The 20,371-nt window shown below is 42.1% G+C and overlaps 1 protein-coding gene across 1 annotated transcript; it reads left to right on the forward strand.

Moving 5' to 3' along the window:
* Positions 1-7,910: 7,910 nt before the first annotated feature.
* LOC753750 (sugar transporter SWEET1) lies at positions 7,911-15,676 on the forward strand. The gene is made up of 6 exons (XM_001183272.4): positions 7,911-8,197; positions 9,914-9,991; positions 12,470-12,593; positions 13,233-13,394; positions 14,042-14,161; positions 14,802-15,676. Exons 1-6 carry the CDS (start codon positions 8,130-8,132, stop codon positions 14,898-14,900), a joined length of 651 nt encoding a protein of 216 aa, XP_001183272.2. The 5' UTR covers positions 7,911-8,129; the 3' UTR covers positions 14,901-15,676.
* The last annotated feature ends 4,695 nt before the right edge of the window (positions 15,677-20,371 follow it).

The following is a 20,371-nucleotide window of genomic DNA, read 5'->3' on the forward strand; positions in this document are numbered from 1 at the left end:
TTTGTAAAAAAAAGGGTGTATTAGACTTTTCACCCGGAAATTTCTTTAAAAAGGGGGTGTTTTTCTTTTTCTCTCTCATCTCTTTGGACTCCTGAGAAATTATTCCGAAATTTAGGGGGGGGGGGTCATATTGAGCATTTTTCCTGATTTAGGGGGGTCTCCAAGGCAGGAAAAGCCCGCGAAAAGCCCGCGAAAAGCCCGCGAAAGGGGGGTTCGGAAATGTTGGCAGTCCTCAGATAGGGGGTGCTTTCAAAAAGAGGGTACGAGCATATGCGTACCCTAAATAACACTGAGTGGGGGAGGGGGCCGGGGGGTTTCTTTAAACAAAATGAAAGTCTAATCGCTAAACCGGTCATTTTAAAAGCTTCCTGTCCATAATTATAATGCATTTAGTCATTTCCGAGAATTCATAGGTATACCCAGTAACCCGGACTGTTGAGATTGACAGACATGAACAAAAGAAATCGTTTTGGAACACGTTTACTTTTCTTGGTATATGTATCAGCTAATTAGGAATGGACACTAAATTGCTTCGGGTTGATTTTGCGAAGGTATAGTTGTGGCCGTGTTAGCGTTGTATACATCCAGAATGCCGTTATGATATCAGTAAAATTAAATCTGAATATAGGACTAAGCAAAGTTATCGAAAATAAGGGACCTCTCTGTAAACCAGCATTGTTATGCTAACAACGCTGGGTAGGGCCATCCCTCCGTCTTCCTTTTAATTTTTTTTGTATAAGTGTGTCTTTATGATTGTAAATATATATTTGTTGATGTTTTTAAATGACGGAAAATAAATACAATACAATACAATACAATACAATACAATATGCACTAAGAGGGTCCCAAAAATTAACAATTTGCTTTTCTTAGTTCTTACACTCCCCCTCGAACCAGTTTGTCATTAGTAATGTTGCGACGGAAAATTGAAAAATCGTCTCTTCGCCTAATCCCCATCGGCATAATCTATCAATGTCTCATGGTTGAGTTCTTTGTAAGCATGTATGACATCAGAGATCAGTTTCTCTTGTCAGTCACGCTTCTCAGTTATAGTCAGGTCAATATACGGTAAAAACACCCCAACCCCCAAAAAATTGCAACAAAAGGTTTTTCAACGGTTTTTAGTAGTATTCGACCTCAGGAATAACATACTAAAAGTCGACCAAAATCGAATTTTCAGAAAGCCGTTATTTTCAAGATGGCGTCCAAGATGGCCGCCGATACCTAGAAATGACAACAAATCACTTATTATCCATCCTAGAGACATAATTTTGGTGTCTATCCCATGGTTTCGGGGGTCAGATAATCCATTGAGACAAGTAAGAATGGTTTGTGATGGTCTAGGAAACCCCCAAATCCAAGATGGCGTCCAAAATGGCCGCCATAACATAAAAATGGCCATAAGTCACTTATTATCCATCCTAGAGACATAATTGGGGTGTCTATGCTATGGTTTCCGGGGTCATAGAATCCATAAGGATAAGTTAGAACGTTAAGCAGTGGTTCAGGAAACCACAAAATCCAATATGGCGTCCAAAGGGCCACAAAACCACTAAGATTTCTCAATAGAGGGCGCCCTTAATAAAGAGGAAATGAACTTATAATGTTTCTCTCTCACCCTTATGGTGTCACCGACCCCCCAGAAAAGGGGTCAATTCAACTATTGACAGGTCATTTTCAACACTGAGGGAGTGGCCATGGCCGAGGGGGGGGGGGGGGGGTGGGGGGAGGGGAGTGACAAAGACAAAGTTACAACATAATAATAATATCTAGACACACATTCATAATACCTACCATACAATTAAAAATGTTTAAAACCTCGTGTTGTTCATGTCATCTTATAGCGAATACACATGCAGATCTAGCTGCATGTTCCTTCATTTTGATGAGGAATGTACTTTAGTAAGGAAAAATCATCTTCTGCTTCACTATCAGGTGACTCGTTGTATGGATTGTTGTGGCATACATCAAGTTGGCAAGGTCCACAAACACACTGTTACATGGTAGTCCGTAACATGCAGGTATAGCGAGGTGTGCTACAAGCAATACAGAAGTCGCAATGAATCAACTTAGGAAGATTACTATAGGTGCAGCCTCCGTATTTGACATTAGTGGAACCAGATGATTGTCCTCTAATTTCCAGCCCCAGTCTGTGACGTCCATGTCCTCTCACTCTTCATCCATGCCATGACTTGGTAGCCCGAGAAAGGGGGGGGGGTACTCACATATTAAGACATACATGCGTGTGCCGCTCTAATGAATCCCTAAACATGGGTCCCATTTTTATCAAAAATATCCCTAAACATGGGTCCGTGTTTACAAAATTTTCGGGTGTTTGCATTGTGAAAATTGTGAACAGTGGGCTTATCTTCGAGAAAAATGACCCCTGTAAATAGGTAGGGGTTTATAATCTAATCCCCCCCCCCAATCCGGGCTTGGTAGTATGTTTGGAGGGAGTGCATTTGGTGGAGGCTGACGTAGGAGGGAGTTGCATTAGCAATTTTTTTGACGAACAAGTTGTATCGTAATGATGCAACTGAGTCATTAGATTTCAGATTTCAGATTTCAGATTTTATTTCCGTTTCAAAACAAACAAAATATAAACAGACATAATATAATACAGTCAAATATAATATTACATTACATTACAGCGGCCACCAAACATGACAGACATTGCTTTGATACCAAGTTCCTCTAAGTAGTTACTTTGGCTGACTTGGTAGAAGGAAAGTACTAGCACAGGATTCCAAAGTGAGGTTGCATTTCACAAGCTTCAGAATCTGGAAGACTGCTTTCTTTCCTTTAAGAATATCCGGGAAGTTGAATCGCAATTGGTGTAGGCATCCAGAAAAGTAGTTGTGAGCACAGATCCCGTACCCAGGTCCAATTTCAACTGCTAACAGTTCTACACCTTCGGAGCCTTGGCTGTCGATTGTAAGAGTGGAATTATAGTTCCCTGCTATCTGTTCCAAGGATTATGCGAAGTCCAGTTCCTTTCGTCAGGGTACCGATTAATTTCAGCAAAATCATGAAGGTCTGGAAGCAACCTAATTGCAAGTCAATCCCTTTCAGTGGGCTATTCAGCTCAGCAGCCTTCCAATATGCTGTTTTAATAATCTCGTTCAAAAGGAAAGCCAAAACTACGACTCTGGGAGAGATTTTGAAAGTACAAATTGTACCTGCAAACCATAATTGCTGCTTTGCTTTGCTGTTTCAACAGTTCCTGGTAGTTAAAAAAAGGGGGAACTTGAGGTAGCAGAGGTGATGAGCTTTGAGCTCGGTCCGTTCCTACCTGCACTTTTCGAGGCTAGGAATGTCATTCGGAAGGCTAAGAAGCCTCAGCTAGCTCATGTTACAACCGATCATGCAAGTAAAGTGTCGGGTGAAGCCGTGAAAGAAAACAGACCAGTATGTCCTTGATGGTGGTTTCTTGGTGCATCGGATACCGTGGAAGACAGGAGACAGCTTTGGCAGAATAGCACGATCATATCCTGATTTCCCAACCCCCCCCCCCCACTATATGGTCCTGCAAATGTAGTTTTTGACGACTATGGTGGAGGGCCGTCAATTAATGATAATACACACCAGCGAGGTAGGCAGAATGCCCATCCAGTTGTCAGATTCAATGTAGACACAGTATTCTCAGGCAAGAAGGATGAGTTTTTATCAAAAGTCTGCAATAAGCAGGGACTCATGAATCTCATTAGTGAGGAACTGAGGAAGGGTAATTGCACCGTCAGCAATGTATCCGGGAATGCAGATGTCTTATTCTTCAGTCAGGTGGCGCTAGCTGCGCTGCTGTGGCCATCACAAGTTTACGCCATCCTTCTCTGTCAGCTGTTGCTCTCGTTGCCTCTGACAGCTTTTTCCCTGCAGATGCAGATGTACATATTGCTAAAGCTGCAGTGAATTCTTTTCGTCGTCAGTCTACTACTCTGATTTGAGAAGGCACTGACCTAACATTACGCGGATGAAGATAGCAGAGAACTATACTTCCACTCTTATAATGGAGCAATGCAAGGCTCCGAAGGTGTATAACATTAATCAGTTCGTTGAAAGTGGACCTGGGTAAAGATCTATGCTCACAACTACTTTTCGACATGCCTACACTGGTTGCGATTCGACTTCCAGGATATTCGGAATCGGAAAGAGAGCAGTCTTCCAGAAGCTTGTGAAATACAGTCCCACATAAGAATCCAGTGCTAGTACATTCCTTCTTCCAATTAAGTCAGCCACAGGAACTAATTGAGGAACTTGGTATCAAAGCAATGTCTTTCATGTTTGGTTGCTGCTGTAGCTGAAATGACTCAGTTGCAACATTACGATACAACTTGCTTGTCAAGAAAATTGCCAGTGCGACTCCCTCCTACGTCAACCTCCGCCAAATTCCACTCCCTCAGAACATACTACCAAGTCATGGCGTGGATGGAGAGTGAATTATAAGACATGGACGTCACATACTGGGGCTGGAAATTAGAGGACAATAATGTTGAATACGGAGGCTGTACCGAGTAATCTTCTTGATAAGTTGATTCATTGCAACTCCTGTACTCCTTGTGGCACACCTTGCTGTACCCGCATATGTTACGGACTACCATTTAACAGTGTGTGTGTAGACCTTGCCAACTTGATGAATGCCGCAATCTATATAACGAGTCACTTGATAGTGAAGCAGAAGATGATTTTTCCTTACTAAAGTACATTCCTCATCAAAATGAAGGAACATGAAGATCTGCATGTGTATTCGCTATAGTATAAGATGACATGAACAACACGAGGTTTTAAACATTTTTAATTGTATGGTAGGTATTATAAATGTGTGTCTAGATAATAGTATTAAAGGGAAGGTTGAGTTCTGGGAAGAGGTGAAAAATAATTTGTGAGCATTACTCATTCTTATTATGCAAGTGAGGAAGAACATCAGTTAAGACATGTTCCCTGAAAAGCATGGCTCTTCAAATGCCTTCATATTCTAAATATGCATGTAACATCGTAAAAATCGGGGGCCGGTTTTTTACGCCACGTGTTCGTGTAGTCCCATAAACATCTTTCTGTGCAAGTGTTTGTAACTTTACCAAGACTTGGCCAAATTTCTTATCATTTTGATGATTCCAGAACCTTGCAATACACACAAATTCTTATATGCTAGACGATCAACCTTTTCTGGTCGGTTCCACACCGTTTCTTTCACAATGCAATCGCATGACCAGAACTCAACTTCATCTTTAAGTTGTTACTTTGTCTTTGTCACTCCCCCCTCCCTCGGTCACTCTCTCAGTGTTGACAATGACCTGTCAAAAATTGAATTGACCCTTTTGCTGGGGGGGGGGGGGGGGGGGTAGTGGGGTCGATGACACCATAAGGGTGAGAGAAACATTATAAGTTCATTTCTTGTTTATAAAGTGCGCCCTCTATTGAGAAATATTAGTGGTTTTGTGGCCCTTTGGACGCCATATTGGATTTTGTGGTTCCCTGAACCACTGCTTAACGTTCTAACTTATCCTAATGGATTCTATGACCCCGAAAACCATAGCATAGACACCCCAATTATGTCTCTCGGATGGATAATAAGTGACTTAAGGCCATTTTTATGTTATGGCGGCCATTTTGGACGCCATCTTGGATTTGGGGGTTTCCTAGACCATTACAAACTATTCTTACTTGTCTCAATGGATTCTCTGACCCCCAAAACCATGGGATAGACACCAAAATTATGTCTCTAGGATGGATAATAAGTGATTTATGGCCATTTCTAGGTATCGGCGGCCATCTTGGACGCCATCTTGAAAATAACAGCTTCTGAACCTTCGATTTTGGTCGACTTTTAGTATGTTATTCCTGAGGTCGAATACTACTAGAAACCATTGAAAAACATTTTGTTGCAATTTGGGGGGGGGGGGGGGGTCAAACCATATCTTGACCTGACTATTACAGCAAAAATGCTTTGAGAGACTTTTGGTTTTCATGAGGAACAGTTGATAATGCTACATAATTCATACCGTTTTTCACATTGTGTTAACAAAAACATGTGTACGCGATCGATTTATTTTCTGTCTGATTTACTTTATAGAACGTATTGGATTGTTCATTTTTCTATTTTGGGGGGTGTTTGTTTGTTTGTTCATTTGTTAGTTTGTTCGTGTTTTTTTTTCTGCATTGGCGTTAATAAAATATGAATTAGAATGATTTTGATATAATACTGTTTCCTCTCTCATGACCCTTCACTAATGTTATTCCTTTCACTCTTTTTCGAGTCAAACGCGTGGACATAGGCAAATTATACCCATTGCACATGATGCGTCATTTGCTGACGTAGTACTGCGTCGATCAGTCAATGCGTCAATGACTGGCGCAGTCTTTGACGCATCATAACAGAGGAATGTCAGAGAGAAAAAATGTTGAATGCAAAATGAGCAGTAACAATATTGCGTCGACTCATTGACGCATGCATGATTGCCTTCATAGGCCTTTGATCAGCGTAGGTAATAACGCAATGGGAATAACGGCACCATTCGCGACAGGTATGGTATGATAGCCAGTGTCGTAGGTACAGGGGGCACGGGGCACGTCCCCCTTCCCCACCCCATCAAGTGGTTTGGAAAATTTAAAGAAAAAGAATAGCGAGAAAAGAGTTACAGAGAAAATAAGATGAAAACAGGACAAGAACAGAAAACACCAGTGGGGCCCGTTTCACAAAGCCTTTTGTCAATAAACAAATTAATGAAAAAAAAAATCAGTGACAAATCTGCTGATAACCAATCAGAACCAAGGATTTCAGTAGCTTATAACAAAAACTGTCATTTGTCACTGATGACAAGTTTTGTGAAACGCCCCCTGGACCACCTCCTGCACCCCCAATCAACACGATCAATATAGTACGCTTGAAAAAGAATCGTGACGCGCGGTGCCCCCTAATAATGGATGGACTCGCACTATGCCAATGGTGTTAGCTTTTCAATATTCTTTAATTATTCTAGTAATTGGAAGATATTTTAAAAGAAAATACTTGAAGATCCATGATAACGGTTTAAAAAAAAAATCTAATGGTTGTCTGTTTCTTTCACCTTCATGTAGGTGTACGTGTCATCATGGTCATCTCGTCGAATAATAACAATCCAAAGTCTAATCGATTTGTTATTATTCACTCTACAATACACCCCTAAACCCGATTCGTGGACTATGAACTTTATTCTGGGCGTGATCAACCGCGAGTAAAGATTTTAAGTTTTCATAGTAAAAAGAAGTACGTGATGTTCTTTTCTGGAATTGCTGTATGGTTACAATACTTCATATAGGCCACTATTCACACACTGCATCCTGTAATGCTAATACAATGAGCTCCACAAAAAAATAGCACATGATCAATGATAGCCAGGAATAGAATATATTCATCACCAGATTATCCATGACTATTTAGGGTTTGAGTGTCAGTCTAGAAACTCAGCGTTTCTGTCAAAAGCATTCAAAAGGCGTTTGAAATTTTGCATTTACAATCCAATATAATGTTTGTATTAATAACTTAGTTGTGATGATATATTGACTTAGTTGTTACGAGATATTTGCCTGGTAACGTCTTACGACTGCGTAAAAGAGAAGAAACGCTCACCCCATATCATAATGGCCATTCTGATTTATGGAATAATTTAATATGATTACCAGACATTGACATTGCGGTGCCGCTCATGTTTTGTTCTATCCAGAGTTTTACGAGTGAAAAAAAAAACTTCAAAAGTAGGCATGCCATTAAATGTGTTGGTCTCTGTATTCGAATTATGCCATTATGGTCACGGTACTATACCGTAAATGTCCAGAACAGTTCAGCGTTATAGATTAACCATGGTAGTTAGCGTGAACTTTGATCTTCTTGCTGACTGCTGAGGCACTGTGTAGTCTCGTCAACACCAATATACCTGCATATAATCTAGAGAGATCAAGGGGTTTCTTGTTGACTATGAAAACACTGCTCTAATATCACAGAGTTGGGCAAGAATCAATACTTTTTCTACCGGTTCTCAACTTGGCGTAGCATATGGTACAACGAAGCAGCACTTATATTAAAGACGTTGTATAGGATCGAAGCCAGTCGGATCATTGTCTCGTTGAGGTTTATTCCAGGGACTCAAAGAAGTATGGACACCCTTAGTATTCTATCGTGGATATGTATTGTAACAACGATCGGATTCTTTGCCTCGGGCATGTAAGTAAAGTTACTCGTATACTCTTATCATTGAAGAGGTTGATACAAACTTTTTATTAGTCTTAATAGGCCAACTTCGGCAAGGAGCTCATTTACGGTATATAACTATACGACCTTTGTTGAATAATCTTAGATGTAAGCTTTGATATGCCACATTCTCAAAAACTTAAATCAGGACAAAACAATTTTCACATAGGTCTACTTAAAACAAAGGACATAACTTGGTAAAAGTATGATTAATGTATAGTTGTTAATTGTATATGTTCATAATTATATGCAGCAATAAAGCGAGGTGCCCCTTGATAAAAATGCCCGGTTGGCATCGGTATATTCATAATATAATTCATCTTGTTATGACTTTGAAAAAAACGGTGAGCATATAAACATTAACACCATCCTAGTTTAGTCTGCTTCGTCCTGGCAAGATTTTAAATCATGATCGCAAAGGAATTACTCGATCGTACATGACTGTACGGACTAGAATATAATACATGTAGGCTACTTGGCTTTAGTTATCAGGTTATAGCAGGGAGATTCCCCTGGCTATATTATGGTTGGTATGAATACTATTGAAATGTCATGCCTGTAGATCGTATCATGACGGATGTTTTAACGGTTACCTTTTTCGATTGGGAAAACTGGCGTAGCCTGGGTTAATTCTTTAGGTTTAAGGGGGGAGGGGGCGGCACACTAGTATCAATTGAATAATAATTGCGATAATCAAAAATGCCAATCAACAAGACACACAATGGGGAGTGGAAGGGGCGGTGGTATAGGAATTGGATTGGTCCTACCATTATACCACGTTGTCTTTCCCATCACGTTTCATTAAATCACATACCCCCCTTTTTTATTTCTCTCTCTCTGTTTCTCTCCCTCTCGCTCTCTCTCTTTCTCTCTCTCTCTATTATCGCCACTCAATTGGGGCACATGTCCTTCATGCCAACCCCATCCCCGTATCTACATGTACGCCACCAATGGGCAATATAGACATGACCTTAACTGACCTCGATCCAGGGCACTTATGATATATCCGAGCTCCATGCTTTTCCGACGTGACTCATGACGGGAATCCCAACTCCCTGCGTGACTTTCCTATATTCAAAGGTGATCGAACACGGGGTTAAGTCTGTGGGCCTATATAGGGATGGTTCAAAGTTCCTATTTGGTGGAAGTTTCATTGTATTCATAGCAGGTTCATCGGTGATTGTTTACATGATCCAAAACAAACTTTCCATCAGACCTCAGTCACACTGCCACTGCTGGGGGGGGGGGGGGCACCGACATTAGAGGGGAAGTGCCCTCCCCAGTTGTTATCGGCCCTTTTCGGAGATTGAAATAACGAGTTAACAAGGCCATCGATTTGGTGGATGTTACATATGGGGTTCCTATCATCTTGTATTCACAATTTGTTCACCTTCTGTCTCCCGGCCACTTGATATATTTACCCTTACTTTCTTCCTGTCCAATGGAGAAAAAAGAATTGTTACCTGAAATCGTTATTTAGAAACTAGATTTAGATATCATTTTCATTTCTTATACATTGATGATTATTGATTTTTCACGTGACAAGACTTAGAGCTTGTAAAAATCCATCCAATTCAATCCAAAAGATATTTGATATAGCGCCTTTTCCTTGCAGTTACGAAGCGCTTCACACACGCTCCACAAAAATCGCCATTAAAAGTATCTATAATCTCTCTTTCAAATCTTTAGACCAGTCTTCATACCAATCGTTAAATCGGGATCGACTGGTAACGTTCCTTTTCTGCCTTTCCTTCTTGGATTAATGAAGTAAGTACATTGGCTTATATTCATAAAGTGGGCTAATCTAATCCATTCCTGGTTTGACTTGATCCACTGATCTATGGAGCGCCAAGTGTCAAGCTCTTTATTCAAGACAAAAACTGTGATTCCCCGTTGCAAAATGAATAAACAATTTAATCAAGGCAAGGAATGTAACAACAAAAAATACACAGTAACATGATTTTTTTTTTCTTTGAATGCTATACATAATATGGGTAGTTTTGTTTATGAAAAAAGGAGGTTGAGAATTAATGCTCCATAATCAGTGCATTAATTCCACCTACATAGTTAGGTTTGGTATTAAACCTGGAATAAAGGTAGTTTGCTTTTATGAATACCGGCCATTTTGTTCACATACATGTAGTAGGATTTTTCTTTTCTTCAGTGGTGGACCTAAATGGAGCTAGACGAGGAGCGCCGCCGCACCCCTTCTGTTTGAAATTAAAGACGGAAATTCATACATTTTCCATTCTGTTATAGGCATCTACACACTTTAAAATAGCATGGGTTTAAATGGAAATAGAGATGAATAGTAATACAGTCTTACAGAGAGAAATATTCCTTCAATGCGTCGTTTACTTAATATCTAAATACAAATAGATTCGAGTGTTTAAAATAGGGCCAAGTCGGTACACATCTCTTTATTTCAGACTTTGGCAGTTTGAAGCTGAGAGGGAGATAGAAAGGAATTAGGAGGAACGTAGAGAAGAGAGAGAGAGGGAGAGAGAGAAAGAGAAAGAGAGAGAGAATTTGGGAGAATTAGGGAGATGGAGGGAGAGGGAGAGAGAGAGAGAGAGAATGAGTGAGAGAGAGAGAGAGAGAGCGAAAGAGAGGGGGGGGGGGGCGACGGGGGAGAGCCGGTGGGAGTATTTTGTTTGCATTCTACCCATTCGTACAAATAAATTGTGCAATTTGATTTTTCTCTTTCTTTTTATTTTGTTCTCTCTGTCACCTTCTCAACCGAAAATTGTCTTAGATTTTCGCAGCTGTATAGATGGAGTATATTTAAGGTGTTGTGTGCATGATTAGAATTGTTAATTGGAATTCGATAATGAATTAATTGTTTGTTGTTCGTTTTTATATCCGTAATCAAACAAAGACATTTACGTTTACATAAAGGCATTTAGGTTTTTGTTAATACAGCGGATACCCCATTTCAGCTGTAATACCTCAGTCGCACCAACGAGACCGACATTAGACCGACATTAGACCGACACCAGACCGACGCCAGACTGATGCCACACCGACACCAGACCGACACCAGACGGACAACAGACCGACACCAGACCGACACCAGACTGACAACAGACCGACAGCAGACCGACTCCAGAGCGACGCCAGACCGACACCAGACCGACAACAGACCGACACCAGACCGACACCAGACCGACACCAGACCGACACCAGACCGACACCAGACCGACAACAGACCGACACCAGACCGACTCCGGACACCAGACCGACTCCAGACCCACACCAGACCCACACCAGACCCACACCAGACCCACACCAGATCGACTCCAGACTGACACCAAACTGACTCCAGACCGACACCAGACCAACGCCAGACCCACACCAGACCGACACCAGACCGCCACCAGACTGACACCAGACAGACTCCAGACCGACGCTAGACCGACAACAGACCAACACCACACCGACACCAGACCGACACCAGACGGACAACAGACCGACACCAGACCGACACCAGACTGACACCAGACCGACTCCAGACCAACACCAGACCAACACCAGACCGACACCAGTCCAACGCCAGACTGACACCAGACCGACAACAGACCGACAGCAGACCGACTCCAGAGCGATGCCAGACCGACACCAGACCGACAACAGACCGACACCAGACCGACACCAGACCGACACCAGACCGACAACAGACCGACACCAGACCGACTCCGGACACCAGACCGACTCCAGACCCACACCAGACCCACACCAGACCCACACCAGACCCACACCAGATCGACTCCAGACTGACACCAGACTGACTCCAGACCGACACCAGACCAACGCCAGACCCACACCAGACCGACACCAGACCGCCACCAGACTGACACCAGACAGACTCCAGACCGACGCTAGACCGACAACAGACCAACACCAGACCGACACCAGACCGACACCAGACCGACACCAGACCGCCACCAGACTGACACCAGACCGACTCCAGACCGACGCCAGACCGACACCAGACCGACACCAGACAGCCACACCAGACCGAATGCAAACCGAACAGAAAAAATGCATGACCGCTCGTGGCCAAACATCGGTCGGTCTGACGTCTGTTCGTCAGTCGATGTGACTGAGGTATATGAGAACAGCTGCTCTTGATCTGAATATGATTCTGAAATCTTATCAACAATGTCGAAATTTATGTCAAGTTTTGAACTCGTTTCTCTTCCTCTCTTCCTGTGATAAAACTCAATTTTATTACCTTTCTTTCAGTGGTATAGCATGTCTATGGTACGGTGTATTGAAGGATGACTTCACGATGATCGTGGTGAACACTACAGGAGTCGTTTTTCATATCTTTTACGTCACAACATATTTGTTCTGCGCCAAGGATAGGGTAAGTAAACATGGTGAAGGCGGACAGTCATAATTCAGAATGTATTATCAAGTTTCATTTTAACTCTTAGTCTCATATAGGGGCACGTACACTATGCGATCTGATTTTGGAAGAACCTTATATGAACATTCGAACATGGAACATCTTAATGATCGATAAACTGAACATAGTCATGAGTGTGTTTACAAAAATCTTAATTTAGAGGATTTAAAGCATCATTGAAGGAAGAAACGTAGAATAGGCTATAAATCGTAGTTTACCGTCAAATCAGTAGTAAGATGGTTTACGATTTGAAGCCGATTCCGAATTTATTCTGCCTAAAAAGCTAAAAGGCAATTACATTCTGGTTATTAGTATCCTTATCATTATTAAAATTAGCACAACATCACCACAAAGATAATCTTGCTTTCCCTTTAAAAATAATATCATTAGCGGATCAGGGGGCGGGGGGGGGGGGGGGGGGGCAAGTAGCGGTTAAATACACATTGAAAATTAACAAACACGTCATGTGCCCTCTATTTATGACCCCATAGTAACTTCAGACCCCGGCAAGAAAAAATAGAGGATCCGTCATTCTAAATATATACGTTTAACGTGATATGAAATTGCCTCGATGCCATTTGACTTTCACCATTTCAGGATAGTGCAAATCAGAAGACTCTTCTCGGCGGGATCTTCCTAGCCGGTATCTACGTCTACTTCAACCACGTCATCGAAGAAAGATCCGTGGTCGAGAATCAGCTTGGGTTAACCACTTGCCTCATGGTCCTTGCAACCAATATTTCACCGTTAGCTGAACTTGTAAGTACATTTAGATTCTATCAATTAATAAACTGGGGTTGGGGTGGACTACTTGAACGGGATATGAACGTTCCTGAACAGTCTCATAGTTTCATTGTTTCCTTTTTTCTTCTAAAAAGGTAAGGGGTTGGCGCGAGCCCTTCAGCCGTCTGAACCTGGCTCTATTGATGTTGCCCTTAAGATTACAGAGAAGTTGTCAATACCGCTTTAGTTCAGAGCATATAAAACGTGGTCATGTTTGATCTTGCGTGGTTTGTAATAAGATTACACAAAACACACAACTTCGTTAAACGTTAATATTAAGTTAATATTAACCTTATTATTTAATGCTTTGTTTGTATCGATACGCTTCAGATTCTTAAATTGTAGGAGACCGCCACAACAAAGTTGATCTAAAATGGTCTTTCGAATTTGAGCTTTCATGGTTCTCAAATGAAATTTTATGGTTTCGAAATGTGATTCCATAATTATGAACGGAAAAGGTCTTTGGAATTTGACCCTGCATGTTCTTTTAATGATGGGCCTTGATGGGTTCAAAATGAGAATACATCTGAACACAAAACACAATATCGTTTAATCTTATGAAGTTAATATTAATCTCGTTATTAATGATTTGTGTCATCCCACTTCACATTCCTAAATTGCAGGGTAACGCCATTAGAACACGAAACAGTGAATCTTTTTCTGCGTTTATGGCGAGCGCTATGTTTCTGACATCACTAGCTTGGACATTTTATGGCTTGCTTATAGACGACATCTATGTACAGGTAAACCTACCTTTATTACAATCCAGTGAAATAATGTATTCTATCTTCATTTCTTGATATAATATTGATAATAATAATAGTTATAATAATAATAATAACAATAATAATAATAACAATAATAATAATGATAATAACAATAATAATAATAATAATAATAATAATATTAATGATAATAATAAAAATAATAATAATAATAGTTACGTCGATTTAAGAGAGCTGAAATACAAAAAGAGGGCCATAGCTCTAACAAAATTACAGGCTGTGAAGAAGAAACATGAAAGACATAGACTTATAAAAATAGGTAACTCATTCCTACTATACTTTCGATAGCACTAAAAGCAAACAATGTTGGGTGGTGTTATGTTTACTACTTAAGTTAAGTAAATAATAGGCACACAGTGTGAAAATATGAATAAAAGACAAATATAACATAAATCTCAGACTTGATATATTGAATATATTACTTTCAGAATAATAAAATAAAAATTACAACGTCATGTATTATTCGTTGTATGAATTTAAAATGAATCATTTTGTTGAATCTATGCGATTGCAGTATGGTCACACTTGTTTACTCTTAATTACACAACATCTTTCGTAGAAGAGTATTAACTAAATGACTATTTTCTTCTTTCACCAGATACCCAGCGTCCCGGGGATGGTATCCGGTATTACCCAGCTTGCACTGCTCGGCATTTTTCCGTCACGTGGTCTTGAAAAGCGCGCCAAAGCGGATTGATGAGTCGTCTGACAATCGTCTACACAATATCGAAAGAATTCCAACGACAGCTTTGCCAAAAAGAAAACCCATCCACTAATATCATAGTGATATGTGTATATATTTTGCTATGTATCGTCTCGTGTAAAAGGAGATAAACTCAAGTTGATGCTTACAAAATGTTACTAATTATCTGAATCTTATATGATAAATTAATGTTACTAGAAGATTAAAATGATGTGTTATTTATTCAAAGAATGTGACCCACGGTTAATTATAGCGAATGAAGTGTTCGATAACAGAAGTGCGATATTCAAAACCGTAATACCTCCTAAAAATGATTTTTCAAAAGGAAAATATGTCGTCCTTACAATAACAGAAGATCTAGAATTTTTTTCTCGAAATGGCTACCTACTCGTTTAGGGACCGTAGCCCGAAAGAAATGTGGGAATGTTCAATCTTCGAGAAACCGTCATTTTCCTTTCGGGAATCGAGATTTTTTTATGTTGCAACTTTTTGATAATTATCTCAAATGACGGAATTCCAAATAAAAATATGTCAAATTCTCAGTTGACTGTCTATTTTGCTCGCTCGTGAAAAAAAGAGAGAAAAAAAGATGCAAATGTGATAGGCCTATTAGGGCAATTAAGAAATGTCCACTCTCCAGCTGAAATTGTGCCCGTACACCTTTATCCTAAGTAATTAGTAGCCCCTTGTTATTATCATAAGCATACATGTACATACAACTACCCATTATCCAATGATGCCATCGAAATAAAACTTCGTTTTATGAAGAACTCCTCGGTTTTAGCCCTCTTTCTACCTCTGCCTCTCTGTCTCTGTGTCTCCATCTATGTGTGTGTGTCTCCCTCTCTAGCTGCGTCTGTCTATCCCTCTCTCTCATTTTCTCATCTCTCTCTCTCTCTCTCTCTCATTTTTATACATGAAATTACCGTCAGTTAAGCATTATTTTGATACCTTATTTGTGACACTGACAGGTCACGAATTGGCGTGGCGTCCAGGAGACGGAGTCCCCGGAAGCTCGGGGGTTTTGGGCAATAAATTACGATCAGATGAGCATATTTTGATACCATATTTGTGACACTGGCAGGACACAAATTTGTGTGGGGTTCAAAGGGGGGGGGGGGGCCACCAGAAGCTCAGTGGTTTTGGGAATAATTACGGTCAGATGAGCATATTTTTATACCATATTTGTGACACTGGCAGGCATAGGCGCCGGAAGTGGGGGGGCAGGGGGGGCAGTTGCCCCCCCAGTCAAAAAAGTGGGGGGGCAAAACGCATTTTTGCCCCCCCAAAACGCCCCCCCCCCCCTCCAAAAAAAAAAAAAAAAAAAACAGTAAAGGCTTGTATTTTTAATCCAAAAGAACGTAACAATAATAAAAACCTGAATTAAATCACATATACAATTCCATTCGAAGAAACGGAAAGTTCACAGGAATTAAATTTCATAAACATTGCGCATGCCACCTATACGGTATTTATCAATGGAGGTCTCTATAATAGCGATACGCGCATATCGTGGACATATTGTGCGAGAATGGGAAAGCGTGCCCGTTTTTTTGTTATAGGGGTGAGAAGACATGAGCCCCTGAACGCTGGCGTACTGATGGGGGGGGGGGGGGGGGGGGATGGTGTATTTCTTATTCGAAACAATTGATTTACAAATGTTGATGTTGTGACATGATTTTCCGGCATTTTTTCTCCATTTCTTTTGTAAGTCATACCTTTTTATGCGTTTGTTGGAAAATAAGAAATTCCCAAATTACAGTCAGGCGAAATACGCTAATTTAGAAGCCTTTATGTCATGGTCTGCAAAGTGGCTGGGCTCGAGCCCCCCCCCCCCCTCCTTTTTGAAAAAGTATGTTAAAGAAAAAAAGAAAGAAAGACGGAGAAAAAAATAAGTGACCTGCCAATGTCACAAATAAGGTATAAAAAATGCTCATCTGACCGTAATTAAATGCTTAAAACCCCAGAGCTTACGGGGGCTCCGCCCCCGGACGCCACCAAGGGACCTAAGGCGGGCCCCTGGATGCTCATCTGACCGTAATTAAATACCTAAAACCCCCTGGACCCCACCAAGGGCCCTAAGGCGGCCCCCTGGATGCTCATCTGACCTTAATTAAATACCTAAAACCTCTGAGCTTCCGGGGGCTCTGCCCCCTGGACCTCACCAAGGGCCCTAAGGCGTGCCCCTGGATGCTCATCTGACCGTAATTAAATACCTAAAACCCCTGAGCTTCCGGGGGCTCTGCCCCCTGGACCCCACCAAGGGCCCTAAGGCGGCCCCCTGGATGCTCATCTGACCTTAATTAAATACCTAAAACCTCTGAGCTTCCGGGGGCTCTGCCCCCTGGACCCCACCATGGGCCCTAAGGCGGGCCCCTGGATGCTCATCTGACCGTAATTAAATACCTAAAACCCCTGAGCTTCCGGGGCTCTGCCCCCTGGACCCCACCAAGGGCCCTAAGGCGGCCCCCTGGATGCTCATCTGACCTTAATTAAATACCTAAAACCTCTGAGCTTCCGGGGGCTCTGCCCCCTGGACCCCACCATGGGCCCTAAGGCGGGCCCCTGGATGCTCATCTGACCGTAATTAAATACCTAAAACCCCTGAGCTTCCGGGGGCTCTGCCCCCTGGACCCCACCAAGGGCCCTAAGGCGGCCCCCTGGATGCTCATCTGACCTTAATTAAATACCTAAAACCTCTGAGCTTCCGGGGGCTCTGCCCCCTGGACCCCACCAAGGGCCCTAAGGCGGGCCCCTGGATGCTCATCTGACTGTAATTAAATACCTAAAACCCCTGAGATTCCGGGGGCTCTGCCCCCTGAACCACACCAAGGGCCCTAAGACGGCCCCTGGATGCTCATCTGACCGTAGTTAAATATCAAAACCTCTGAATTTCTGGGGGCTCTCCCCCCCCCCCCCTCCCTTGGAACACGTCAATTGCCTTACAGAGGGCCCCTGGATGCTCATCTAACCGTAAATAAATACCTAAAACCCCTGAGCTTCCGGGGGCTCAGCCCCTTGACCCCCTGCCGAGGCTCATTCCCTGGACCCCACGCCAATTTACGCTCTACCTGATCGATAATACTCCACTTTGAAAAACGTTCCGCGGGACCTGCATGTAACGTGTAAGACTGGTGGTGATGCAGATTTTTCGTGTGCCCCCCCCTTCCGAACTTTTTTTCTCATTACGTCACTGCCCCTGGAATGTGAGCCCCCTGGAATGTTTGCCCCCCCAGTCCCAAACTGCTTCCGGCGCGCCTGCTGGCAGGTCACGAATTGGCATGGGATCCAGGGGGCGGAGCCCCCGGAAGCTTAGGGGTTTTGGGCAATACATTACGTTCAGATGAGCATATTTTGATACCTGATTTGTGACACTTGCAGGACACAAATTGGTGTGGGGTCGAAGAGGCGGAGCCCCCCTAAGCTCATGGGTTTTATACATTAAATTACGGTCAGATGAGCATATTTTGATACCTTATTTGCGACACTGACAGGTCACGAATTGGCGAGGGGTCCAGGGGACGGAGCCCTTGGAAGCTCAAAGGTTTCGGACAATAAATAATGGTCAGATAAGCAAATTTTGATACCTTATTTGTGACACTGACGCGTCACGAAATGGCGTGGGGTCCAGGGGGCGGGGCCCCCGGAAGGTCAGGGGTTTTGGGCAATACATTACGGTCAGATGAGCATGTTTTGATACCTTATTTGTGACACTGGAATGACACAAATTGGTGTGGGGTCGAAGGGGCGGAGCCCCCAAAAGCTCAGTGTCGTCCCCCTGATCTACACCTTGTTGGCGGGAAAAATCGTAACTGATCTCCCCTACCAAATTCCTTTTTTCTCTTTTTTCTTTCCCTTTCTCTCCTCTTTTCCTTTACTTTCCCTTCCTTCTCTCTATTTATGTTTGTTGGGGAGGCAAGGGCCTTTCGGCCCCCAGATCCACGCGTTATTGGCGGGATTATTCGCAACTGTTCTCCCTTCTTTTCTTCTTCCTCTTTTTTGTTCCCTTTTAGCTCTCCTCTTTCCTTTTCCTTGCTCCCCCCATTTTTTTTGGGGGGGGGGGGGGCGGAGGAGGCAAGGGCCTTTTGGCCCCCGGGGCTTCAATTTGTTGGCGGGAAAATTGCAACTGATATCCCCCTTCTTTTATTTTCTTCTTCTTCTTTTTTTCTTACCTTTATCTCCTTATTTTCTTCTTCCTTTTTTCCTTACCTTTATCTCCTTTTTTCCTTTTTTCTATCCATTTCCTTCCTTCTCTCTTATCTTTTGATGGGGGGGGGGGGATGGTAACAGCTGGGAGGAAAGGCCCTTTCGGCCCCCCGATCTCCTTCTTTTTTCCCTTTTCTTTTCTTCTTCCTCCTCTTTCTTTTCTTTCCCTTTCTCTCCTCCTTCCCTTCTTTTCCTTCTCTCTCTCTATTTTTTTTTGTGGGGGGGGGGGGGGCAAGGTCTAAAGTAGATGTAATTATCGACATGCATATGACGATATGGCCATGTAGTTCCAAACAGAGTCTGGGCTTTTCCGCAGCATTACTGAAAACCATAGACTTATTTTTCTTAACATTCAAAATGTAGGCCAAACTCTACACTGTTGACTCTTACAACATCAAGTAATTGTTGCAGACGTTCTTCATTTTCTGCACACAATACTGTGTCATCAGCATAGCACAAATTATTAATCTATACCTCCAACACTGACACCTTTCATATCTGTAATTTCCCTGAATATCGACTCCGGGCACAGGTTGAACAAAGTTGAGGACATTACACAACCCTACCATACTGTTCTTTTTCTTTCTGTAAAGCCCATAATTCAATTGTTGATTCAATTGTTCAGCTTTAGTAGCTCAAAGTGAATGTAGAACATACCTGATATGCAAATGTGATGCTCTTAATAATTACACTTTTGGTATCATAAACAAATTGATGTTGAAAAAACATTCTAAAAATACCCGGGAGTATACGTTTACCGATTTTCTCTAAAGTCTTTACAGCGTTGACGTCAGGCGCGGATCCAGGTTTTCTTAGGGGGGGGGGGGGGCAAATTTGAAATCAATTTGAAATTTAGTTTGCTGAAATTTGAAAATCGTGCCGCCACTGCCGCTGTTAGCTGGTAAACTAGGAGCGAAAACGGCCTTCATATCTTTGGTATATCTTTAGTCTCGTACCTAACCACCCCCACAAAAATAAAAACGGTTTCCCAGAAGTAGTAGGGACATAAACATCAATACAAATACTGCAGACGTACTATTTACACTTTCTAGAGATGTCATTTCATTTGCATTTCGGGAAATTACTACCATATACCCGATTAATCATTAAGCCCATTGAAATATCCATGACCAATTGTTCCACTGAGATCTTTATCAATTGACTGATTGAATAAACGATGAACAATAATCTTTAATGTGTTTGTGGAATTTCTAATAAAATGAAAAGCTGGTAAAAATAATGGGGACCACCTTGCGACG

Source organism: Strongylocentrotus purpuratus, unplaced genomic scaffold (genome assembly GCF_000002235.5).
Source record: "Strongylocentrotus purpuratus isolate Spur 01 unplaced genomic scaffold, Spur_5.0 spur5_scaffold_9, whole genome shotgun sequence".
Lineage (NCBI taxonomy): Eukaryota > Metazoa > Echinodermata > Echinoidea > Camarodonta > Strongylocentrotidae > Strongylocentrotus > Strongylocentrotus purpuratus.